Source organism: Anas acuta, chromosome 2 (assembly GCF_963932015.1).
Source record: "Anas acuta chromosome 2, bAnaAcu1.1, whole genome shotgun sequence".
Lineage (NCBI taxonomy): Eukaryota > Metazoa > Chordata > Aves > Anseriformes > Anatidae > Anas > Anas acuta.
This window is the reverse complement of record NC_088980.1, coordinates 43,263,457-43,290,859: the sequence shown is the minus strand read 5'-3', so window position 1 is coordinate 43,290,859 and position 27,403 is coordinate 43,263,457. Positions and strand designations below refer to the sequence as shown.

The 27,403-nt window shown below is 39.2% G+C and overlaps 1 protein-coding gene across 3 annotated transcripts in view; it reads left to right on the top strand.

Moving 5' to 3' along the window:
• The window catches only part of OSBPL10 (oxysterol binding protein like 10), a 110,775-nt gene that overhangs the window by 5,875 nt on the left and 77,497 nt on the right, over positions 1-27,403 (top strand). For 2 of the 3 annotated variants that reach the window (XM_068674459.1, XM_068674458.1), the window contains exons 2-3: positions 24,947-25,122; positions 26,583-26,662. In XM_068674459.1, the coding sequence (XP_068530560.1) occupies positions 24,947-25,122; positions 26,583-26,662 (256 nt within the window). Of the gene's footprint in view, positions 1-9,567; positions 9,669-24,946; positions 25,123-26,582; positions 26,663-27,403 lie in introns of those variants that run through there. The other variant, XM_068674460.1, reaches the window with a different exon arrangement.

Genomic DNA, 27,403 nt, shown 5'->3' with positions numbered 1-27,403 from the left:
AGTTTGACTCTCGCAATCTTTTTGTGTCTGTTTTGATAAGGTACTCACTATATAGCTGGTGCTGCAGCCCAGCCTTTATATTTGTTTCTTCTGTGTCACGAGGGAGGTGTATTTTAACAAAACAAGTTGAAAGTCAAAGATTAAAGAATCTAGGACAGTGAAAGCTGGCCCAGATTCTTACATTGGTACCATTCAAGTTCTTCCAGGAGTGGACTGTGGCCTTTTTCCACTGTAAAAGGTGAGAAGGTGGTTACTGGAGAAATGTTACCGGTGTAGCTGCTGGGATGGAAGTCTGTCTTGAAGAAATAAACCTTTATATGACCTAAATGACATGAGCACTGTAACAATAAACAATATCTGGGAAGGAGAATATAATTTTGAACTTATTTAATGTTTGTGAAGTTTGTTGTGTTGGAAATTTTTCTGTGTTCTTACGAGAATTGGATTAACGCCAACCTCTCTGCTGCGTATCTTTTTGAGTTAGTGTATTCCTGGCATATCTATACGTGGCTTTGTGTAGTGTTATAATGCCTTTCAGGACTGACCTACAGAGTTTGGGAACAGGGAGACATTATAAGGAACAGGAGGTAAACCTCCTCTTTCTTCTGTTTGTAGGAAATCTGTTCCTTACAGTTTGAAACCTTGTTATAGTTAGTTAAATACTGAGGAAATGCTCAAAATTTTCAAGGCATTTTGATAATTCTGTTCTAGATATTACTTGCAAAATAGATTTTACTATAAAATACCTTTTCCTTTCACATGTAGGTTCTGTTTGTAGTAGCAGGCAATGTGGAAAGGAAGAATAATTACAAGCAATGTATTTTATTTCTGTTGAACACACGAGAAGGATACTTTATGTGCTGAACACTCAGGAGCCACATATCTTCTGTTATTAAAAGTTAGTTGTATGTCACTAATTTAAAATAAACATGAAATTTAAAATGTCAAAAATCAGTTCTATTTTAGATGAAGATGCTAATTACATTGAAATGTAAACATTCCTTTTTTTTCCTCTCTCCACTTTTTTTTTTTCTGTTGAAACGTTTTGCCCTTTATTGCATTTATTGCCCATTGAAGTATTTATCATTGAAGGTCACCATTTAAAAAAAAAAAAAGTACCCTCTTCAATTGTATATCCCTTATTTCTTTGTTGGAAAATGAAAATTTCAGTTAGGATGCACTTTGTCTTTGTTTAGTTAGTGGTTAATTAAACCTAACTGGCTTAATCACTAACTGCTTAGTTTATTTTGAATAGCTTTCGCTGTTGCCTGTAAACCAGGGATGTTAGCAGGGCGGAGAAGGCTGGTTGAACAGAGGAGTGAAGTTACAGAGAGGCTTTAACACGGTAAAAGACAGGCCAAGAAATCCATCATTCTGTCTCTTTGCCCCTCAGTGTTGCTTACTGAAGTGTTTCCTACAAAGGAAACACTTTGAAGAAGACAACTTTGAACCTCAGGCTGAAATTTAAAAGGATGGTCTTGTGATGTGGGTTCTGTTTGACATTTCTCTTGTCCCCAGCCAGGTAACCCAAATCCTTTGCTCCTCAGCTGCTTGTGACACATGGGGTCGGTGCTCCTTATGCCTGTGCGGAGGATAAATTCACAGAATCATCTAGGTTGGAAGAGACCTCCAAGATCACCTAGTCCAATGCATATAATGCATGATAATTTGCTCCATAAGATGCTTGATGACAGCATAGGACAAATCTGTTTAAAACTAACGAGGCTCAGGCATTTTTACCCAGCCAGTGGGATTTGCAAGTGCTCTTCAGAGCTGAGCAGCAGTCATGGTACCAGAGGGAACGAAGTGACAGGCAAAATAGAGCGTGGTCTTCCCTTCACCCAGATGTCACACTCAGCTTTCAGACAGTGAAAAGAAGTGGCAGTTGGCACTAACACTGAAGCACTTACCCTTATCTGGGTTTTGTTATTACCAGCTCATCTCACTGCCATCTTTTTCAATGGAGATTTCTGTGCTTAGCAACACAAAGATAAATGTTGGTAGAGGGAGCACGCACGCACTTGCTGGCTCTTAAAAATGCACCAGTTTGGGGATACAGATTGTATTCAAGTAGAAGTGGCAGTGAGTTGTTAAACTGAGTAATGTGCCTGGGGTCTTTTTCCAAGTACATAAGGGAAGTATTCAAGAGATTTTTCCCATTATTTTATATTTTAAAACAATTGTTTAATAAGAAGAAAACATTTGGGCTTTAACTTCTCTTTGGCTAAGTAATAGTAAAATTCTTACCTTGTTCTTCATGATATATTTAAAAGGCTGAACCTTTCAAGTGAAAAGGATGCTGAAAATCACCATGACTCTTGTCTCTTAATGTAAAATGCTATTTTAAAAATCAATTTTATAACAAATGATAAAAAGTATTGAATCTGGGTCAACTAAAAATGTTGAATTTCTTTTTTTTCAGCCTAATAAACTTCAACAACTTTCTTTACACAAGTCCTGTCACTTTGCTTTAGCTCTTACAGGCTTTTGGGGTATACTACTGAGATATCTGAGCACAGTTTAGAGCCCAATCCAAGGAGGCAAAGCTTGCTTAGTATTTAACATGTAAAAATGTTGCAGTAGACATTGTCTAAATGCTACTGTACTTTGCTTTCCAAAATGGCATTTAATTAGTAGGTAAATTATAGTTGAGAAATATAGGTCCTTAACTACCCAGCTACATAGCGCAAGCCATGGAATTTGTCTTGGTTCCTATTCCACCTAGACTTGTGTTTTGCACTGGTTATCTTTCTGAGAATTTTTCTTCCAGTGGTAGACAATTCTTCATCATTGGAACTATCTTTAACTACTCCCTGCTTAAAAAATAGCCTGTTTTTCTTAATATATGTCAGCCTTGATGTTTCACCGAATCCTTGTTGCACATACTGTGTATGAGACTGAAGATAACCTCTTATCAAATTTAATTTCCTTGTGCAGTCTTTGTGGACTGGCTAGGTTATCTTTTGTGTGTCTCTTGGTATCTAAACCAATGAAGTTTTCTTGCTGCAAGTCAGGCTTTCCTGCAATTTTAATCATTTATGATCATTATGATTATTATTGGATATGTCAGTGTTTTTCTTCAAGGATGGACACAACTTTGTGCGGTTAGCTGTGGCTTACCTTTTCCTCCTGATGTCCAGTAACTCTTTTTGGTAGTACTGTGCCAGAAGCACCAAAATGAAAACTTAGCACTCTTTTTTTTTTTTTTTTTTTTTTTTTTATAGGAAGGTGATGAAGGGATGCCTTGGGAGCTGTATTCCTGCAGTATGCTCTCTCCAGGGTTAGCACTTTTTTTCCATGTCCCTTATGATAAGTCTTAGCCTCTCTTGTGGCTCGTGCATGCCTTATTTTTTGTGGGAGAAAAATAGTAGTTAATTTCTTGTTTACAGAAGGCAATCATTTAAAAAATACAGCTGGTGAAACTGATTATTAGTTGGGAGAATTGCTTGAAAAAAAAACACAACTTTTTTTGAGTCAGTGCAGGTAAATCTAATATCTTGTAATCAAGGCTTTATTATCTCTAGATGGAAGATTTTATTTTGACAGTATTGGAATGCGTGTTATTTGCTGAAGATAGCTTTTTTTTTTTACATCAACTGCAATCTTTATGGATTTTTTTTCTTCATCTAGGTCATTGCTAAACACTTGAAAGCCAAGAACTGATTGGCAAGGAACCCCATTAGAAAGACATTCACTCAAACATCCTCATTCAGCCTCATATTTTGAGGCTGGCTGCATCCTTTAACTGTTTTCCAATGCATTTAATGTCTCGTGTTCCTTTCTGTATTGTACTTAGGTTCAGTGCTGCCTGTGTTGCTTCAACACTGCTAATATTATGGGGCAAACTTGTGAGATCAAAACCATAGCAGGCTTTCTGAAGGAAATTTGGTTTTGGTACATGCATGGTGGTTGGTGTTAGTTACTTTGCTCAGATGTCTTTGTCTATTAAAAAGGGGACTGTATCTGCTCTTGTGTTATCTTATTGAATGGCTCAAAGGCCTAAAATAAACTAGGCTGTCTGTCCCATTTATCCTTCTAAAACTGTTTTGACAGTGTTGTTTCCTTCGGTTTGGGAACTTTCCCACTGTTTTTCGTGGACAGGAGCTGGATGCACTGAGTGTCTGTATTGATGAACCTTCATATTTGTGAATCATTCGCTATATGCTTTGGGAAATCTAACATTTTTTTCTGGTAGTATCTTTCTTATAAAATTGCAGCTCACAATTTGGAGTGCAATTCTTCAGAATAAAAGCTGGCACTCCCCTGATCTGTGTTACTAACTGCTGTATCCTTGGTGCTTGGTTTCAGGGCCCTCCTACAGGCTAAATGCAGTTGCTGCCGTGCATCTCTTAGTCCAGAGCGCACGCTTGGAGCATTTCACAGCATTTTAAGGTGCCTCAAGGTATTTGACTGAACAGACCTCACAGGCTATCGCTCGAATAGTTGTAGGTTGAATCCCTAAGTTAATACTTTTTTTTTTTTTTTGAATGGTTTTGAATAAGTTATTACTACCAGTTCGTATAGCAAGTATGTAGTTCTCCCTGACCCGGAGGGTGGCTTTGCTTCAGCTGCACGGCTTTTCAGAGATTACCTGTTGTGGTATTAAGAGCTGAGCCTTACAGCGTGCCTTTCATCAGGTTCCCAAGGAGTTTTTTTAAAAGCAAGTCAATGCTGTTAATTTGACTTGCTTGAGAAGGGAGTTGTGGCACAGGTAAGAATTGTAATGAGACGAATTGTCTAGAGTATTTTTAACTAGTATAGTTAAAAGTCAAAGGAATTATGTATATAGAAATTGGGGCTCTGTGTTGACAAAGCTTCAGTGTTTATTTTATCTATGCAATTATGACCCACAGTGCCACTTGCAAACTCTTATCAGTTGCTGCATCTTTGAGTTAGGAGGCTGCTTTTATGGAAAGGGACACGTACACTGGGAAAATACCCGGTGGCACCAGGTGGCAGAGTGCTGCTTTTGGCCTTGCTAGGAGAGGGGTGCGTGCCTGTGTTTCTAGCTTGACAGCATGGAGAAAACCTTCCTCATAAAAAGAAACTAGTTTAAGCTAGTGAAGGCAAAACTAGATATTCTGCTCCTTGTAATCCTGATGTCTGTAACAAAATGTGGGGAGGGGGAAATGGCCAATGGTCTGTTGCTATTATTTGAAGCCATCAGGGAATTGAGGAGGAGGCGTGTCAGGTCTTATTCTGGTTTTTATACTGCTTTTATTCTGGTCGTAGGAGGAAGAAAATGAACTGGATCATGAATAAGTTACCTAAATGTAGGCAAGGTAGAGAAGCAAAAAATGCATTATTCATTCCTGCAAGCGTTTGGGTATTCTGCACTGGCACAAAAACCTCTCCTGGAGGTGTTGTTTTTTGGTGCCTTATCAGAGCAAGCTTTTTATAGAAGCTCCTGCTCTCAAAAAGAGGAAAAAGATCTCTCAGCTGGAAGGTTTCCCTTCCACACCATAAGGTGTACTTTTTTTTTTCCCCTTCCATTCACTGTGTTTTGTCTTACCTGGTTAGTAGGCTTTGATTTTTGACTGTTGGGTTATGTGTCAAACTTTTTATAATTTCATTATGTAAGTGTAAGGAAAGGGTAATTTGGCAATAGAATAGGGGAAGAAAGATGAGGTGTGGAATGGTAGGAGAAATTTAGAAAAGGAATAAAAGCTTCTGGAGGAAGATTGATAGAGGGTAGGAGAGCCATGGAAGGGGAAGAAAGTAGATAAAAGGAAATAGATATAGAACTGAAAGCAGTACAAAGATAGACCTTTACCACCTTTTTTAAAAATTAAAAAGAAGGTCTAGAAACCATATAATGTGAATTCAGAAGGAAGCCTAAGAAACCTGAGATAATTTGCTCTGATTTCTTAATTTTAATATTTCCTTTAGGAATGGCACATGAGAAAGAGAAATTATTTTTTTCCAAGTTGCAGAACGTGTAGGACAGTGGGGATTTTTCTGTTTTTGCTTCTTTTCCGCCACCGCCTTCTGTAGCAGAGCTCATTTCAGGCTAGTAGTGTGTGAACAGCAGCCAGAGGAAGCTCCTGACAGTGCCCACCTGGATATATATTAATGTGCCAGACTTACCTCTGCCCTTTGAAACACAACGTTGGGTATGTGGGAGTTGGAGCATATGTGATGATGCTAACTGCTTTCCCGTTAAAGGTCGTAAGTATTGTTTCTTCATTTTTGATTTAAAAATGAGGATCTGGATTGTTGTCCATATAACAGAATTATGTTTTTAGAAATAGGTGTAAAGCAGCAATGTAGCACAAAGTCTTTAGAAATAATTGTTACTTGCAAATCAAAATACACTGTCTCCAGGGGGATCATGGCTAATACGCTGAATATCTCACAACATATTGGTGAAACCACCCTTGGGTGGACTGTGTGGATCCTATGCATATGTTTCTGTGAAACAGTGTTGACAAGATGCTGGGTTGTGAAGGTGGCTGCGTATCAACTGTCAGGATAAAGACCCAAACAGAAACTTTAACTTCTCGTTTTAGTCCTTGAATTGATGGTCCTAAGAGTAAAGGCAAGGCCAGTGCAAGCTCTTGGTCTAGAAAGCTGCAGAGTTCCATCTCTCCTAAGATGATGCAGTTTGGGAGAAACGTCTGGTTTCTGCAAAGCTTTGTTTGAACTAGTTGGGATGGAGAAGAGATGGAAACGAGCCAGCATGCTGAGAACTTGAAAGCAACTTCTTTATATGCCTTACTTTATTCCATATGATGTGTAAAGAAAATGCTGTGTGATCTTGGATATGGTAATTATTTCAAACTGGGGATTTGTAGGCTACAGATTGGGCAGGAAAAAAGAAAAAAAGCTCAAAAGCTAAGAAGAACAAGCGGATGGGAAGAGCAAAGACTGAAAGACTTAAGAATTTCCAAAGCAAGATCTTCTTAAGTTGCCTCTAACATTTTTTTTTTTGGTTTTATGTAAGTATATATATTAAAAATATATATAAAAAATATATATGCAACTTACAGAAATGGATTTAGTGTATCCTAGTTGAGTTTTCAGCCTCTGGTGTATGAGCATGAAATAAATATCTCTGCATCAACAGGTTCTGTCAGTGATATAATATTTTAAATGAACCCTGCTATTGGGAGAAATGCCAGCATTCATGAGGTTCAGTTCAGGGAACCTAGATGATAAATTGTTGTTGTGAAAGTGAAAAATAACACCTGCTATAAACAGTACAGTAATCACGCAGACCGAATTTGGTGGAATAAAATACCTGTTTTTAACTTTGACAAAAATTACTGACCAAACAGATGGGTTCGGGAAGCGTTTGCTCAAAAGTATCGGATAGCCCATGTAATCTTTCGGAACAGGTTGCAATAAATTGTGCCTGGAACAGTGCTGGAGAACAGACCCTTGGTGAGTTGTGTGAGTGCTGTGTGCAACGAGGGAGGGATGAAGAAGTGGTAGGAGGACTGCTGCCTCCTGGCATCATGTGCGTGCCTTTCTGCACCTGGAAATTACCTCTGAAATTTTGGTGTTTATTGCTTCCGTAGGTGGTGATTAGCTCTCATTATGTGTTCCGGGGTTTGTTTTTAACTGTCTTTCAAACTGTTTCTCCCGTGTAAATTACGTGAGTAATGTGGGTAGGTCTGCAAGCCAAAAATAGCTGGATGAGCATGAGAGAGTTATCAGAAAAAACGAGGGAGCCACGTTCTTGTATACGCCAGGGTTACATGGGCATTGTAACTCTGATCTAGATGAAGACAAGCACATTTCGGCTAAAAAAGTGTTTTAAAACTGTTTTAATTGCCTGTTTTGTTGGCAATGTTAAAGTTTATTAATAATTTTAACACACAGTAATAGATTAAATTAAGTCAGCTTGTATCCTTGTCAGTATTGCAATATGTTGCTCAGTAAAAATAAGCCAAGTTGTAGCACAACTGTTATTAAAAAGAAACAAAAAACAACCTTTATCACCCTATTTTATAGTGATTGCACTTCTTAAAAAAAATAATAATCAAATATTGTTTTCTTTATCTGAGAACAGCCCAAGTTCCTTATAGTTGTACAAGACTCAAATGTGGCACTTAATCCACTGAGGTTTGAGGAAGAGGTGCTTGATCCCTAATTAACACATTTTTCCTCATTAAAACATTGCCAGGTGTAAAATACAGGTTTTCCTTCCTTCCTTTTTTTTTTTTTTCTGTAACACCGAGATCCACAAATGGCTCTCACTGATTATAAGATGCTGTGGTCTTCAGATTGAAACATTAGTCTTTCAGCTTACAGGAAGTTTAATACATCTGGAAGTCTCTTCCTTCTTGATGTTTTTAGCTCCATACCAGGGAATAACACCGAAAGTTGCTGTCTCCCAGCAGTGATTCCTGCTGAGGACAAGGCGTTGCAAAACAAGGGTGAACTATGAAAGTCTGGCAGAGGAGTCAGTGAACTGCGATGCAACCTCCATAAAAGTTTGCTGACTCAAGGCAGCTAACTGAAGATGTATGCTGTGCTATCCAGCGATGGGACGTGGTTAGGCTTTGAACCCCGCTGGGCTGCGTTACTGTGACACGGTACAGTCGGTATCTTCCTCTTGACAGGCTCTTTTTGTTAAAAAGATGGCTTCAACAAAATATTGGAAATCTGTCAACTTGAAATCTAGTCCGTCTAAAAATAAACTAGGAATAGGTTTGGAGGAACTTGGAAGTTTCTTCTGCTGTTTAAAAAATAAAATATTGTTCAGATAAATTGCTTACGCTTGGCAGTCCTTAAAACAAAGTGTGCTGAGAAGAAAATCACAAGAAAAGCACAAGCAAAGACTGGGATAGCAGAAACTCTTAATTCCTCAGTTCTTCTCTTGGTTAAATAACTTGCTCTCAGGGCTGCTAGTTCCAAACCCCTCTGGCTTCCCTAGTCTTATGTTTTGATAGTAAAAATGTAATGAAAATAGCAAGTTACTGCTATTCTTACCTTTACAGCCTCCTTCAGCTGCCCCATCCTTCCCAGGGGTCAAAGGCTGAAATCACAAGCTTCATTCTGTGATTTTCTGCTAATCAGGTGCTTTTTCAACCTTTACAGCCTCGTGTGTGCCTGGGAGCTCAGACAGGTGTCAGTTGTTGAGCTAAATTGAAGTAATTCACAGCCCCCGGGCCCAGCGGTGAAGGAATAGGGTGCAGGTTTGGCATAGCTTAATTAATTCAGTGCGGCACTTCAAATGTTATCAGCCAAAAGAAATCCAGAAATGCAGCCTGAATCTTTGCAATGCTTTGGGCTAGCAGCTGGCAGATGGCTCAAACCCAGAGCTGAGCGTTCCCCTTAGCACACCGTGCTCCTGTCAGTGTAGGAGGGCTGTTGGCACTGTCCCCACCATGTGTCCCCTCTCGTCGAGGGATCAGATGGCAGCCGCAGTTGGTGGGGGCTCAGGTGGGCGCTTCCTGGGCACAGAGCTTCTGCTGGGAGTTCCTGAGGCGAGGGATGAGCCACAGGAAATATTCAGACCTTCTAAGCAAGCTCTAGCGGCTTACAGCTGTTTGCCTGATGGTTTGGGTTCTGATCTTTTATCTATGCTGGCTTTTAAATGGAAGAATTAAAGCCTTGAGGAAAAGGGCTGAGCGGATGCCAAGTACAGCCTTGCTCTTTCTTGCGTTGAACGAAGAGGTTGGCAGCTCAACGCGAAGATTTTCTGTAGGACCGGATAAATGGTATGAAACCACCTCCCCTCCTTCCTCTCCCAATTCTTCCCTCTTTATCTGATCCCGCATTTGATGCGGTGAGGAGTGTAGGGGAGTAGGAGCTCCAGCAGGTGAACTGCAGAGAACAAAAAACATCTGCAAGTGAAGAGAACAGCCATGAAAACGTCGCATTTTCTAAAAATTAGAAACGGTTCGGAGATGAGGCTAATGACACAAAGCCTTTTTGGATTTTGTTCCCCTTCGGCTGAAAAATTGATTTTTCATGAGTGACATTTGAACAGATTGAACGCAAGGGATGCGGGATAGGTATCTCAACCGAGGGAGTTGGAAAGCTTAATGGAACTGTCAGTAGTAATAGAGAAAGCAGCTGGTACAGGAAAAATACAGTGCAGTTTCTCACAGATTGCTTATCTGAGATGGTGTCAGGACATCGAGAACAGATGTCTGAGAGGCTGAAAATACCTACTCTACTCATATGTTGAGTTTTGATTTCCATTACTCCCCTCAGCTGGATTTAATTACTGGAATACTGAATTGCATGCTTTTTAAAAGGAAACTACGAGAATTGGGAAACTTAGCTCTGGAATCTGAAAGCTATTGGAGCTCTGCTTTTGCAGTTTGTTTATGACCATCTCTACTTGTTCTGGTGTTTTTACATTTAGGAGATGGTATTTTTCTCCCCTTTCTGCACACATTTGCCACCAGCGGATTCAGAGGTTCAGTTACGATGTGGCCTGTTTATATTGCTCGAGTCAAAAATGAACACCTTATGTCTTTCTTTCTCTTCCAGGAAAAGAAGTTCTGTTTCTTGAAACCCCTGCTCCTGACTTTCTTCCTGATGTTTGTTTTCTGCATTGTTCCCTGCTACGTCACAGTTTCATGGACTGCATAGGAGGCAAGCTTGCTATTGCCATTCACACAGCAAGCACGGGTTACTAGAGCAGTCTAGGAATCCCTTAAGATTATTGCTGTTATTAAGGACTTTTTCTCCAAATGTATTTAGTTGTTTGATTACTTGATGACATTTTATCATGCAGTCTGCTTGTCTCTGCTGGGAATGAAATGAAAAGCAGAGAGGGAGCCATGTCCAACGCTGCAGTGCAGGGACTGGTGTGAGCATGGAGAAGGGTGGTGCAGGCAGCTTGTAAGGTACCAAAGAGCACTGCAGAGCAGGAATGACCTTCAAATATCAAATTGCTGTTAGAAAAGCAGGCCTTGCAGTTTGTGTCCTCTAAATTGAGGAGCAATCCTTCTTTACAGTGGTTTCTTGTGAGAAATAATAAGTGTGCAACGTAATGATTTTTAGAAGTGGCTGTCAAATGCATCTCTTTTTATAGTTCCAGTTTTCAACTGGGACACGTGCTCCATTAGGGAATCTTCCCTTTCTTTTCTTTGAGCATTTCTGATTATAATATGGCTGTTTCAGATACGAGGAGTTATTTTGTTGAGTAGAGGGGGAATAATAGTATATATTCTGAAGCTCCCCAATGATATCTTTTCTGTTTGAGCTGCAGACAAGGGAAACTAACAGCTAAGGAGCAACATCTGCCAAGGGTGTTTGCAAATAGTTGATAACATTTGGGAAGAAGCTAGAAGAAAACTACAAAGAAGCGGTTCAGTCGAGAAGTACTTACCACAGCATTAATTTTTGTCGTAATTAGGGATGAAATAAAAAGCTGGGAGGACGAGTTTTTTGAGCAGTGCTTGAAGGAAAGAAAATAAATCCTAAGTCTTTGCTTAGAGCTTTAGTGTAATAGAGTAGTTTTGCTTGCTCTGGATTTTTAAGGTTGAAGATTTCTGGTAATTGAAGGAAAACCAACTGCTTATAACTGCTAGCTGGGGAAGTGGTTAAGCTGTAGTGACTTGATTTTCCTTCTTCCAAATCTCCCTGTACTGTTTCTGTATTATAACTATGGAGGTTTTGGAGATGTTCAGAATGTAGCCTAAATGTTCAAGCACGAAAAACAAGACTTGGGCTTCTGGCTGGTGCAGCTAGCATACTGCAAGTGCACTGGAAATCTGCAGAGTTAAAGTTGCTTCCCATCACATGGAGGGAAAAAAAAACAGCCCTGCTCTTTTGGTATAGTATCTAATACCGGTTGTACCAAAAAGTGCATAAACCTGACCTGAGGAAATGTATTAAAAACTGAAGTTGTAGTAGAAGCAACTCTAGGTGATCATTTGTGTGTCTCATTAGGTTAATTTATTGTTCCTTGGTGTGATCTGCTACAGGCAGGTAATTCAGCTCGATACCATTGATAAGCCATGAAATCGTCAGCATGTTTAAAAGAAAGTGGATTTACTGTTAAGTTTTCATTATTGACAATACAGCTTGGAGATGTCTTCCCATTTTTTTTTTTCTTCAATGACTTTTAAGAAAAGCACTTTTATGTTGCCAGGAGTAGCGTTACAAAATAATAAGTGATGAATGTGAAAAGATTTAAAAAAAAAAATAAATTGTGTATAGGCTCCAAAGGAATCTGGCAATAGATATGCAGAATATAAAGGTAACAAAGGTGGTGGTAAAAAAAAAAAAAAAAAAAAAAAGTGGAGTTTCTTGTGTTTTCATTCCTCTTCTGCCCCTTGCTGCACTCCACTGTTGCAACTGCTGTAAAGTTTCGTTTGTCTCCAACAATACAGATAAGATTTGTAGAGTTAGGAGTTTCACCCTGAAACCCAAATGGTTTGCCAGAATCCATGCATTGACTAAGGCATATACAAGGAGGTAGAACTTGAAGTGCTGGTTTAAGCATTTAATTCTCTCAAGCACTCCAATCCTTTCAAAAGATGAAAAAGAAAAACAGCATTTTTTAAGAAAAACAACTGAAAACAAAACAAAAAACTCAAAAATACAAAAAGGCAGGGCAGGAATGGGAGAGTTGGAGTTGACAAATTAAAGGGAACCACTCTGACCCACCAACTCTCTTCTCAGGTTTTGGCTATTTGCTTCTGGAGCATATATTGCCAACACGTAAGGTAAGGAGGGTATCTGATATCAGGAGCACGTTCTCGTCTCCTGTTTCCACAAGTTACAAGATGAGGCTCTCAAATACTCTAATTCCTGTGACTGTAGTCAGCAACCAATTGCCAAGTCTTGTGAATCTTGTTTTCTACATGATTTCTTTTGAAAGTGAGGGTGCATGCTGCTGGGTGCTCAGGGGAAAAAGGAAGCGTGTGGCTTTTTTGTCAAATTAACCTTAAATGGAAAACAGATCTCTGATCTTTACAGTAGTTTTGGTGAAACAAAGGCAAGTTATAAGCTGTGTTATTCTCTAGCTAACAACTCTTATTATTATTTAGGGTCTCACGGAATGTGCTGCTGCTGTTGGCCAGTGATGGGAGCAAAGAAATTTAGGTGACAGACTGGTAGCTCTGACAGAACCCTGAATAGAGGAAGGCTTCTTCATCCGAGCTAGGTTTTTAAGGTGCTAAGCAGCAATTCTTCCTTGAGGAGGAAGTGTGAGAAACTCCCAGGATTTTTCACTTACGCTTTCTAAGTTCAGCTCACTTTACTTCACCCAATTACGTTGATGTAACAACCATCTGAGATTTTGGGGGTGGTTTGTTGTTTATTTCTGCTGTATTGTTGTGGAGTGTGGTGTAAACGAGCAAGATGTATTTGTTTAAAAATAAGTAAGCCAGATCTTAAAGGACTAACACTGGATGTTTAGCACTTTTCATTTAATTTACTGGTCCTAAAGGAATTGTATGTGTTAAGTAACACTGGAGCTACCTTTTTTCTTCCCTTCAGTGAGGCAGTGTTGGAATGGAGTTTTCACACAGAATATGAACAATGCTAGAAGGATGTCGGTGCTGATTTCTGAAGTCTTCATGCATGGAAATGCATCAAATGTAAATGAGACGAAGTGTAATTTTTAGAAGGGTTTTGGCTTCCAGTAGAATGTCATGTTCTTTGCGGTCTCATACCAGTTAACTTGCACTGACTGAGATATCTGTGACTTTCCTCCAAATAACAGCGTTGGAAAAGCGGATGGGTACGAGATGCACTGGCATCCCCCATCAATCCATCGATTTCAGTTTCCCTGAGCTCAGGGCTGAGGAACAGGTGGTTCTCTGCTGCGTGGAGGTGATGATCTCCAGCAGTGAAGTGGAAGGGAGCAAGCAATGGGAAGCCATAACAGCTTCTCCTGCCACATCATGCGTTAGTGGCACCTGTGATTTGGAGCCTGCAGCTATTCAGTGACAGAGGTGGCTCGTAGTATTGTCAAGCGGTGCCTGTCAGAAACCTATCAAAATTTGGAATACAAGATGGAAATGCCTTTATGGAGCCCTTTAGCTTCCTGTCTACCTTTGAGTATTTCCCTGCTTGCTCTACATGCCTGAATTTTTGTGTTTATTTATTTGTTGTCTTATGTTGTCGTGTCTTGCACATTATTCTTTCAGAAAAACTGGAGAAAGATGGAACTAAATCTTCATGCTGATGTGACAGGAAGATAGCATCCTAGGTGTCTCTCATACATCACAAATAAACTGAAGGGATGCTTTTTCCACTTGCAGGTCACCTTTAAGCTTAGCAGGAGTGACATAAGCAGATCTTTACACAGCGTGCCTGAGGGTGTTGAACATACCGAATACACAAGATTTGCATTTTCACTTGTAGGTTTACTTCTTCTGTATATTTAGGTTTTTAGATTAGCAGATGGTAAGACAGATTTCGAGGAGATAGCGTAAGATATAAATGAATGAGGGAAAAACAGTACTGTGTTTATTCCTGTAACTGAAAAATAAACCCCCAAACTTCAGACCATACACCATCACTTATGATTCTTAGTAGTGTTGGAAATGGGATAGACCAGATGAGAAAAACAAAAGCACCAGAATTGTTTTGTGTATTTCTGCCCATGCTGATAATTACAGCAAAACAGGATGTCATTAAAACAGCCCTCAGATGATATGGTTTCATGATTTTTTTTTTTTTTTTTAAAAAGTGTTTTTTCTTGACTGTAGTGTTAATAGGATTCTTCAGTATTCTTTTTATTTAGTTTTAAGTAAATCTACTGAACACCTCTTGGCACATCCCATGGCCAAACTGTTCTACGTGCCCATTCCTTCATTTCTTGCCTTCCTCTCCTCTGTAAATTAAACCTTACTTGTTGGCAGCACAGTGGTCATGATAAAACTGAGGTTCTAGCTCCACAAACCATGACATGAGAGACTGCTTTAATTTTCAGTAATTTCTATTGAAAATTTCTAGGTTGGTGTCATCTTTTATTAATTTATTTTTTCGAATCCCCTCTAACATTTTGTATTTTGTTTAAAAAAGAGGGAAGAGCTAAGTAAGACTTAAGACAATTCTGTTATTTAAATATTTTTCAATAATTCCTATATACAAAATAGTGCAGACTTTACAGCATACAATTTATAATTCAGTTGCATGATTTAAGATTCCTTTTCTGTGACTTCCGAGTTCTTACACACAAGAGTGTGTAAAAGCAACCTCGATTTCCAGCAAGCTGCAAAAATGGGTTGGAAAGACCTCCACTGACCAATTTGCTCGCATTGATATTTACTCCACATTCTTTATATGCAGGTCAACTTACAACTGTGCTGTCACTGCTGTCCACAGGAGCATATTCACCTGGGAGGAGCCGACCCCTTAGGGTTCACCTGCATAGAGAATTTCCCTGGCGTTTAATTCTGAGACCTTGGAGCCCAAATGACTTCTGGGCTGAGACAACCGATGCCTTTTCTTTGTGTAATTGGCTCAAGCCAAGACTGAATGTTATTCCTAATTTCCGTTCTCTCGCTGTTAAATCGAGCAAAAAGCAGCACTTAAAGTAGCTGAAACTACCCTACAGCTGCTCTAATTGAAGCCTGAATCTCCTTGTTATTTGAGCTACTTCTACTTGCAGTCCATTTTGTGGTCTTGATTACCTGAATAATTTCCCCAGATTTCCACCTGGAGGTGTTTGGGCTGTCGTTTCAGCCAGCAATTGTCTCTTCCTCAGCTTCAGCGTTCATGCTGGTGTTTGGGGTCATTCTCAGTGCCTTAGTTATTTGATTTGTTAATAGTTAATGTAAATAGAAGTTGAGGATGGGGTGAGTGGAAGCTATTGTGCAGGAGGCACCTGTGATGAAGACTTTCTGTTTCCTTCCTTCGTACTTTTTCAGTCCTAGGAGTAGCATCTGTCTCTCTGAATGTAGTTCAGGTGACAGGCTTTAGTTGCCAAGGATGAAGAAGGAGCGGGGTGTGTGGGTATTTCAAGTTGATAGATGGTATTTTCTGTTCAGCAGCCTTTTTCTGCTGTGCATATGTTTGGCATCGCCAAAATTTAGTAGCTACAAATAGCGGCGAATTTGGATTATGGATGACAGTAAGTATTTTGAGATAAAATTGTGATTTAGATCTGGTTGTCAGACACGCATTCAGTGGGATGTGGTTTTCTTTAAACTTTGCTTCATGGCAGGACTTAGAGTTGCTTTCCAACCTGCATGTTTCTGTGGTCGTGCTGACACAAACCCAGCAATTCCAGACCATTTTGGTGTGTGTGTTGTGTGGACAAGACAGATGAATTTCTTACTCTGCCACTATGCACAGGAGAACCAGGCTGTCAGATGGATACATTTGATTGATTTATGGATGTTATAAAAGATCGTGCGTTGTATTTCTTTGCAATCCTCTTGGGATGGCTAGGTAAAAACTAAATGTAAAACCCACTTTAGCTGGATTTTGGGAAAACAGAAAAAGCGGAGAGCTTGATTTCTGGTGGCTACCAGTACTGCGTAAAGACTTGCAGCAGGGGAGCTGTTGTCCAAATGTAGGATGTGGAGTTTGTGTGTAACTTGTTCTCTCTGGTACAGGGTTTCTGTGTGTTTTAGCTTTGCGTCTTTTAAAGCTTAACTTCCTTTCCTTCCAGTCAGGTTAATCAGAGTGACACGGAGGTACTCTGTTCTTGTTTTACTTTATCATGGTTGTTTTCCTTATAAATGAAAAACGCATTTTCCTAGCTGCAAACTCTATTTTTAATCTGCAATCGGAATCAAGGTGGGTGATAATATTGTAATTAAGATCGTCCTGGCCCAGTTATTCCCCCAGTTATGTCACTGTTAGTCTTTTCTCTCTGATCTGGGGTACAGAATTGGAGCCTGCTTAATTATTAAATCGTAGTAAATTTAGAAGAAATAAAAAAGGAAGGTGGGAAGGGTTGCTAAATGACACGAAATAGCACGGGGCAGGTGGCCAGTTCAGTGGGGTGTGAGCTCTAAGTGCTGTTTATGGTGCCAGCCGCAGCTGTATACCTTTTGTTTGTGTGCTTGCCACTAACTTGCTGTCCTTCAACGTGACAGTGTTGTGCAGAAGCACAGATTCATACAATTAATGCACTTTCCCACAAATCCGCATGAATTCTGAATCTGATTAGTGAAAATAGATGCATGATGTTTAAGCCTATTATTTTCCCTAAAACGCAACCCCTCAGCAACTCCATTGGCAATTCAAAAAACTGGTAATATATTTCTACCTACTGCTATCTCTTCTTACTTAAATAAAATTTGGGCACCGTACTTGCCCACACGTTTGCTGACAGTGTAGGATTTCAGACTGCTGAACTGGGGGAGGTAATTGGCAGGGGAAATAAACCTTGAGGAACCGATGAGCTGCCTAGTAGCAGCTCCAGCTCCTGCAGATGGCAAGGGACATTTTGGTTCATCAAGTGGGCTTACCTAGTAGTTTAGAAATTGAGTAGGACTTGACAAAGCAATAAGGACTTATTTAAGACAGAACAATCTCTCCTTCCATCAGCTGTGGATAATGCTTCCTCTATTTCTCATCTCCACTTTAGATGTAAAACACTTCTAAAAGTATCGAGCAAATTGCAGTTCAGCTTGATTAGTATGCAATTACAGTAATGCAGAGAAATGACTTTTAAAAATTGAGTTTTATTCAAATGTTCAAAATATTCAGACGTTCAAAGTCGGTAAGCTTTTTAATGAACACTGCAATTTTTACATTTTCTGTTAGGAAACTATAAATGGAATAACCTCAGTGAATAAAGGATGCTCAACACTTACTGAAACGTAAGCGAGCTCTCCCAACCGCCGGTCTTTGAGTGATATCTTCAGAGGTGATTTTTAATAGTAAATCCCTTGATTATGAAAAGTGTATGCCAGGCGTTATATTCATTGTCATCAATAATTCGATCAGTCTTAGGGCTTAAAAGGGGGGAAAAAAAGAGTTAAGTAGTTGCATAAATGTCTCCAAGATGGCCTGACAAGGTACAGCTTCCTAAAAATGAAATATTTCTATCTGACATTTCTTTCAGTCATTAGAGCCATAAACTTTGCCTTTCTTTGACACAGTCATTTACTCTCTATCGTATAATTCTTATTACATGTATTTTTTTAACAACCATATTTTTTAGACAAGTAACAATGCTAGAGAAGGTGATGTTGCATGCCAGGGTTTTATATCAGAGTAAAGACTTTGTGCTGCTTCAAATCAAATTATTTCATCTGAACAACCTGCAAAATAAAAAGTAGGTTGTAAAGTCTGTATTATGAGACTTCAGGAGAAGGTGTGTCTGGGGAAGAGCTAAAGTGGAGCTTAGAGAAAAAGTTCATTCCTCTGAAACCATCTATCCTGCTGTAGATACCAAGCGTGCTTCTCCATCCAGAAGTAGCTGCTGGGTTAGGTCACTTTATTATGAAGAAACATGCCATTGTTTGGAGATTATGGAAGATTTTGTCTTTAGTTAAAAGGTTTGTCTGTGGTACTGTGCGTTAGCTGTATGAGTTTTAAACAGATTACCCCTGGGATTAGGCACAGTCTTGCTATGAAGCATGGATTCCAGTGCAGACTAGATTATGATCCCAGGGAAGTAATTAATCCAAGGTGGCTTTCCAAAGGCGGGCTGAGGCTTTATCAGATTGAGAAACATCCATAAATAAAGCTCTGACTGGGATTGCAGTTGTCCAATTGCAAAAAGCTTTTATATATTTAAAAACAAGCAGACAAACCCCAAATCTCTATCGTGTTAGAAATTCACACTAAAAGTTATACAAAATCTGGACCTGAAAACTGGTTTAGCTGGGGAGGATGGGTGTGGGGAGAATTCAAATCACTAGAAATACACTGCACAATGGAAAGAACTAGTAGCATTACCTTGAAAACTTCCTGTGATTATAGAGTGTTGAAAATACATTTCCAGATAGTTTGTTAGTTACTGGGATGTGCTCAGAATAAGAGGAGAAAAGAATGCTGCTATTTTAAGGGATGTTTTTCTGCTAGGAGCATACCTCTGCATGCAGCAGTCATGCATCTGAAAGCTTCAGTGGGCAGCGCACCATGTTACAGACGTACAGCTGAATGTTGAAATCCCTAAAATGTTGGGACTTTTAATTTTTTTTAAGGTGTGCATTTCCATATGAGAATGCTGAAATGCCTCATTTAACTGGAAATGTGAAACTGGTATTTCCTAAAACCAGTGAGGCGAGTAAATTTTATGGGAAATGTTCGTATCATGAACTCCTGATAGTTTGGGGTATTTTCGGATTACCTCAAACTGGGACAGTTTTGGGAATGTAAGAATTTTCTCAGCAAAAAATGTACAGCTCTTGTCCTCTGACAGTCTTGATGGGAGAACATTTTTGTCTCCTAATACACCACAAGCATTTTATCAGTACTGAAACCACAGTTACTGCTTTTTGTTAAATTCTTTTTGAATGGGGAACTGAAAGGTAAACTCCCATCTGTTCACTATATAGATATTAAAAAAACAAAAACAAACATACAAGAAAAAAAATGCAACAACAACAAAACCAGCAATAAATGCAAAAATCCAGTTGAAGTAGTTAATTTGTACAGTGTTTGAGTCTCTTTTTTCCCCTCCAGGAATTTAGAAAGCAACATATCTGTGTTTCTTAATGCATCGTCCTTGTTCTGCTTGACCTTGTTTTTATTTTTATTTCTTTTCTAAAGAAATGGCTGTAAAGGTGAACAGACAAAGCAGGTAGGAATGCAATTTAGGAGGGTTAAAATTAAGTCAGGTAGTTACAGAATTCATAAGACCTGGGTTTTAATCTGAGAGCGATGGTTTTGAAATATGGCAAGTAAAATAGAAATAAAGCATCAAGCATCATCATCAGGAGTAACTTAAAAAAAATCTAGCAGTGTCAGGCTTGTACTTGCTAGAACAGCAATAAAATTCCCATTTGCTGAGCGTGGCTGAATATTTGGTCTGGTAATTGATATCTGTTGGTAAAGCATCTGGATCTGGTTGATGTACTCAGCTGTGAGGCATTTGTGGATAATGAGAAGTTAAATGTGTGAAAATACCCTGTCATATCTAGTGGACAGTAATGCAAGCTACCTCTTCCATTCATTTATTACGTGGTGTACCTCTAGATGGTAGGCATGCTTTCATCAATCAGTTGAATTTAAGGTAATTCAGGAGCAAAATGCAGAAATGCCATCAATCCGTTTTGCGATGTTGCATGCTGGGGATGAGGGGGACATCTCAGGGTTAATCCCATGATAGGAGATTAACAGCAGATTGGGTTTCTCTGCTGCTAAAATGGCCGGGAGGAGAACAGAAGGGCTGCAGCGAGGGCTGTGGCAGGAACAGGATCGGGGGAATAGCCACAGAGCATCCCAGGAGCTTGAGGGGAACTGGTGAGCTGGAGGCTGGGCCAGAGGAGCAGGAAGCTGCCGTTTTCTGAACGGATTTGAGGTTAAAGCAAGAAATCCGTTCTTCAGGACATCTCTTCCATGAAATGGTCTGCCTTTGCTTGCTTACAGGTTTATATATCTGCTTTGAGCAGTGCTTAAGTAGCGCTGATTTGTTGGAGCAATAAATCGATCGTGCTCCAGCTCATCTTTAGGTGGCCTCTTGTAATGAATCTCAATAATAAAAATCAGTGATTTTTGTCTGGTTTCGGTATCAGAACAAAACTAAGCAATATTTGGGCAGTGTGTGCCAGTAGCAGTTATTTCCTGGTCTCTCTGTGGCTCATCATTCCTATGTCTGCTGTCAGATAACTCAGCTCTGCTCCCCCCTGCCTGCCTGTTCCCTTAACAGCGTAGTAAAGTTTTTGTCAATGTTAATCTGGAAGTTAATTACAGAAATCCAGTGTCCTGGGTAAATGTGTGCTCCGTGAGCAAGCTCAGTGAAGTAATAGAGGATAAGGTGGCAAGATTAATCGGTTCTGGAGACGTTCCTGCTGTTATTTCCCTGGTGTGCGGGACAAACGGCTTCGGGAACTCCAGTTAAAAGATAGCCCCGTTCTTTTCATACAGTTCAATCAGGCTCCTAAAATGGGGCATGTACCACTCTTTCTCTGTTGCCCTGCTTTATATATAGCTTTTCCACCTTCAGCTAATGAAAGAACCTGCTCTCCAGTTCTCCCATGTTTTTGTGATGGTCTTAACTGGATCATCATTTGTTCTCTGACAGGAGAAAATGTTTTTGGAAGCTCTTTCTGTTTCTTTTATCTTTTTCAGATTTTTTTTTCCTTCCTGTGGAAGTCTCACACTGCTTGACTCAAACATTTAATTCCTCATTCCTTCTCCTGGCTCCTTTCTGCCCTGTTAAAGTTTTTCAAAGTGCATCATCCCCCCGCTTCTCTTTGAGTCTGTAGTTGCCTGTACAGTTTCCTATCTTTTTTTTTCCTTTTTTTTTTTTTTTTTTTTTTTTTGAGATATGGCTGCCCGAAAGGTGAAGAGGGGTGTTGTGCATCCACCCATAACTCTTGCAAAGCAAACACTTGTTTCCTTGTGACATGTACAAGGTCACGGTCAAGATGGATGACTCTGAAGAAGGAATTCCTGAGCTGTTGGCCTCTCGAAAATCACAGGAAAGCTATTTTGTTGACACAGCCAGTTTTTGTTGAGCAGTCAGGCCTTCTGTTTCTGTAGCTGATTCTGTTTTTCTCTTCTGGCTTTCAAAGTTGGCAGGCATAGAACCTGATTCATCTGGGACAACAAAGTAGGCAGGGTGGGTACTTGGAGAGGGCAGTGTGGAGGCTTGTGAGAACTGGTTACTTTTTTCCCCCTTTAGGATTACTGCTGGGGTTGTACTGAAAACGTGCTGCATACTTACAGGCAGCTGAGACATCATTGCAGGCACTAAAAAACTGAAGGTAGAAGCCTGATGGTAATGTTCTGTTTTTTTTTTTTTCTGAGACTATACATAAAATAGGTTATGGTTGGCTAGGAGGTCAAATTAACGCTTCTGCTGTAGCTGTGATGACAAGGGTGTGGCAGGATGCCATCTCTGTATGAGGAATTGCAAAAGTCACTAGTGTAGGATGTCATTATACGGGTAAAGGTGTATTCTGTGCCTGCATGGCTGCTTTCCTTCTCGGGGGAAGCTTTATGGCAATGCAAAGCACGTTTTTGTGGAGCTTATGTTCATTTTGGGAGTGCTTTGCTGGTCTAGTGCGAAAAGATTTGAGCTGAAGTGCTCATGGTGTGGATGTAGCTTAATAGACTCTATTCTAATAGACTCAAAGGATCTTTTTTCCTTGGATTTGATAGGAAAGATTTTTAATCTTTCAAAAATTTTTTTAATTTTATTTTTTTCCTTTACTGTTGTTGCTTTTCCTAATTGTGGAGCTGTACTGCAGTAAGAAGAACGATGACTTACAGCATAGGAATTGATAAAACATGGCCTGATAACAAGGCTGAAATAAGTGGAACACTAAAGGACAACACAATTATCGTGAGGGTTTCCACAAGCTCAGTGTGGACATGACGATGTATGAAGCCTGGGGTTGTTTGCTACACCCAAAGGAACTGAAAACTGGAAACTTGTCAGTTGGATGGAAAGAAACACTTGCTCTAGGGTCAAGCAAAGGTATTTTCAGGGGCACAGCATCCCTTCTGTCTATTCCTAAAACAGGCAAGGTAAAACTGAGGGTAAGTGAAAAGAAAACGTACTGTGAAATGTACAGTCAGACTTTTTGATTGTGTTTTCAAATTCTGCTGTTTTCCCCCACAGTTAAGTGCATCATCTCTCCCTACAGAGCGATCAGAAGAGGGAAAAATGCTTTGTAAGTGGGAAAGCAGTATTGTAAAATCACTTAAAAGCCAACCAAAACGTGAAGGTTGTGGACTGACGTAATAAAAGGCAGTAAGATAATCTCCTGAAATGTTGGCAATTCCTGTTTAGGGCCTCCTTGTGTTTAAAGCTACTGTTGAAAACATGGTGCTGGTTGGCATTCAGCTTGCTATTAGCTGTGGTCCTTTTTTATGTTGTGAAGGTAAACTCTGTAAAGAGAAGGCGAAAAGATGTTTCATGGTTACAAAAGAGAGGGTTGCCATTTGTTAAGTGAGGGAAGGGATGCAGAGGGCACTTACGGGAGATTTTTGAGATGGAGTCAGGGCAGAAGTGAGGGTTAATGATGCAGTAGCTTAAAATTATTTGGGACGGGTTGTTAATGTGTGAATAATTTATGGTGAAAGTGATCTTTGTTCTGTTGTGGAGACAGTAGAGTTCTGAGTAAAGGCTGGTAAAGGAAGATTGCCCAACCAAAATGTCTGAAGCTCTGTAAGTCTTAGGCAATGATTGCTTGCATCAGGCCCAGCCTCATTTAAGGTGAAAAAAGAGAAGCAGCAAAGAACACCAAGAACCTCAGTAGGTTGTGAAGAGAGTCCTGGAAATATTCTGTGAGGGAAACCTCAGAGGTGTTCTTCATATGGGGATATTGAAAAAGGGCTGAGACAAAACGACGCTTTCAAGGTAATGCAGGAACCTGAGCAGCTCTGGGGCATGCGGCGTTACAGAAGTCTGATTAGTCACGGTTTCTGTACACAAATTCACATGAACTGTCCCATCTATAGGATCAATAGCAAGTAATGCATCCCAAATGCCCATGTTAGTGGTATTAGTCAATTTGTTAGGACTATTCTTTTTAGCAGGAACGAAGGGGGTAGGTCATACTGTGTCATATTCACTCTAGTGTGTGGAGAACCATAAATGATCCTACGATCCCAGCAGCTGGCTTACTGTGGGATGGCTTGTGTTCGTCAAAACGGGGTGAGGGAAGCCTGGAGCAGGGTGAAGCTGCTTGTTTGCTCCTCAGTGAGACGAGACCATTGCCCCTTCCTAACAGAGCAGGGTTGGGGCAAAACGTCAGCGCCTTACAAACAAGCCATGGTGTTTGTCTTAGTATAAAGACAACTCAGGACTCTGATTTTTGTGTACAGTTGTCTCTAAATGTATTCTCTTTACATTATATGAAGCATTTGCTTTCATTGTTTCAACCTCCCAAGGTTTTGCTTGGAACCCTACAAAAAATGTTCCAAAAACAACCAGTTTAAAAATTAGATGATCTTCCAACTCAGTATCTTCCATGTATGCTTTATTTGTGTAGTCCATCGCTTGTCTCTGTCAGTACAGAACAACGAACTGCAAAAGTTTTTAGGCACTTTCTACTCCTGAACTTCCTGTGCTCTCCATCCATCGGTGCTTCCCTTTCTCCTCAACGTACCGTGATTCTGAATGGCTACTTTTACCTTTTATTTTTTTAGATCTTTTATTATTTTATTCCTTTTATTATTTAAAAAAAATAAATGCTTATCAAAGTATAAATTTTATGCTTTATTTTATTCTTTATTTGATTTATCTTTATGGCTACTGTTTTTTAACTGGCTGAATGTTTCCTGCTCCTAAATACGTGATCAGAGTTATTTTTTTTTTTCCTTGTTAGAACTTGTTAGCAGAGTGACCACACGGAATTTAGACTTCTGTTTCTCTTTCCTCCTAGTTGTTTTCTTGTAGGTGGTCATTTGTGCTTCCTACCTGGTGTTGAATGGGATCTGAATGTTCATTTCCCTTCGTCAGTTTTCCAAATTACAATGATGACCTCTGCATGTGAAGTATGATCACAGAAGTGAAAAATACCGTGCCTTTAATTGTGCTCATCCTTCTGCAAAGACAGCGTTGCCTTTTCAAAAGCCTAGTTGTGGAAAATTAGCATATATATCAAGGTTATAAATGCAATAAAGAAAACATCAAAAAAGAAACTGTCTCATACATCTTCTGTGCAATCTCTTCAGTGAACACCTCCCTTCCTTATTTTTATGTCTTGAGTATGATCCTCACCATGAATCTGAAAGAAACACGCATTCCTTTCAGAAACATGCCCTTAAAAAAAAAAGCAACTAATCAAAATAGCAGTACCTTATTAAATTGAGTTATTACCGAAGATGACTTTAACCTAATTTGTTTGTTTGTGATCTTGATTTAAGATTGATTTGTGCTCATCTAAGTAAATGCATGAAAAGCCCTGTAACAGAAATATTACATGATTGCAATTTCTTTGAACAGGTACTTTGTGCTGGACTTTGAGACGGGGATTCTGCAGTATTTTGTGAATGAACAAAGTAAAAACCAGAAGCCTCGAGGAACCTTGTCTTTAGCTGGAGCTATAATATCACCCAGTGACGAAGTGCCGCACATGCTGGTGGTCTACTCTGCTAACGGAGAGATATTTAAGTTGAGAGGTACAGTGCTGCTTGAAGTACCAGCTGAGTTGTTCTCCCTTTCTTGCTTGTGTCTCTTCTCTCATTTCTCTCTTACTTCCCTATACTGTCATAAAGTAGGGGCTTTATGGCTATGTTGTTCCATACTACACTATAAAACACAATGTAACAGTAATCTGAAATTAAGTACGTGTGGATTTACAACACACAAGCTTTCAGGGCTGGAAGATACCTCAGGATACATTCTGTAAGCTCTTAGAGTGGCATGCTGATTGTACAGTGTGTCTACTTTGCTCCTGAAGGAAGGAGGAGCTGTTTTCATTGCTGTCCACATCATAGCATTTCAGTTCTACATTGTTCTCTTGTGCCACCATCCTCCTGATCAAGTGCAGTGAGGAATCTGCTGTTGAATTCAAGAAGGGAAGATGCCAGTGGAAAGCTGTTAAGATACTCTGTCCTTGGAATAATTTAACATATCTTTGATAAGTATTACACCTAGCATACCTTTAATAGGTATTAAATTTTGCCTTCCTTTGTTCCCAAATACTATAAAGACTATAGGGTATGTAAAAGTTACTTTGGAAGAAAAAAAAATATTAAAAAAAAAAGATTCTCAAGCATTTTCAGTATGGTTGATTGATTTAGATACATTCATATTAAACTAGTTCATAGACAAATTAAAAAAAAAAAAAGGTGGTGTGTAATAGAGCGTTACAAAAGTTCAAAATTGCATTAGTTTATTCTGACCAGTTTCAGTTGGCTAAGCAGGACTCCCTGTGGTAGAGCTATAGAAATGTGAATGAAGAGATGTTATCGTTTTATATGCAAAACCAAAACACAGAAGCAAGCGAGGAGACTAAATATATTTGGGGATTTGCACATTAGAAATCATAAACACTTTTGGTTTGTTGTCATGCTTTTCCACCCACTCGAGATTGTTAAACACTTACAATTTGCTGTTTTTAATTTAGTCAGATATATGAAGTTGATTAAATTCAATAAATATTTTTTATGATGAGTCAAAAACTATCAAGATATTTAATAGCAGAGGAAGTAGAAGAAAATACTGAAATTATCCACTTCTGTACTGATATTGTTAATTAGGACTACTGCATTAGTGCTTTTTTTTTCTTTAAAAAAAGACACTCCTGAGTATATTTAGTAAAGTTATAAAGGAACCACCTGATACAGAGTGCAGAAGATTTTATCACTGCTTTTTAAACCTGTTTCTCAAAGATGGTTTGGGGGATGCAGTTTTCATTCTTGTACCTTTCAGTGGCATATGAATGACATACAGGTTTGAAGAGAGATTTAGTTGAACTGTGTTAGAAAAGAAGGACTGAAGTATCTGGGGAACTGGTAGCTTGTCTGGTAGCTGATTGACAGCCTGAGTGTAGAGGTTTCACAGATCTAAATGCATTTAAAAAAAAAAAAGCATCAGTTCACTTGTGATCTCCTGCATTCTCTTGGTTTTGTTCTAGCTGCTGATGCAAAGGAGAAACAATACTGGATCACTCAGCTTCGATCCTGTGCCAAACATCACAAGGAAGGTAATTCTAAGGTAAATAATTCAGAGGGAGAAGTAAGTACTATGTTTGAGGTGGTGTAGGTGTAGAACAGCGTAATCTGGGTGATAGAGTGGCTGCCATACTTTGTGAGTTCATGGTTCAAGATTTATGAATAAAAGCAGCAAGTTGTAATTCCTTGTTAGCTAGAATAGACTTCTTTAAGTCAATTGAGCTTTCTTAATAAATAAACATTGTCCAATTCATGGGAAATTGATGAAGTTCATTAGGTGACTATGAAGTCAATAGGTAGTTATTGAAAGGTTGTGTCAGCCATTCAGTAATAAATACCTGTGTAGTGCCCTGTTAGTACTTAAAGTGCTAGCTGATATTAGTTTTATTCAATTCTGTAAGATTTAATGGCTCTTACTATAGAAACTTCAGGTAGGTATTAACAATGGTCAGTTTTCAGTATCTTTACCAAATCTGAAAGAGGCCATCAAATGAAGATTAATATTATCTCTTTACAAGTGATGTCCGAATTTTTGTTGTCAGACAGACAAGTATTTTGGACAAGTACTTTTAAAAATAGCAGAATGATGAGTGGAGGGTGTTCCCTGCCTCCAAGTAGAAATGACATGAGTCTGTTCAAATTAGAATGCACTTTGAAGGTGGAAGGGATGACAATACACATTGAGGAACAGGTTGTTACTGTATTTATGTTGTGTGTACTTTTAGCATAAATACTAAAAATCACTTAAAAAAAAAAAAACAAAAACACCTCCTCTTCTCATCTT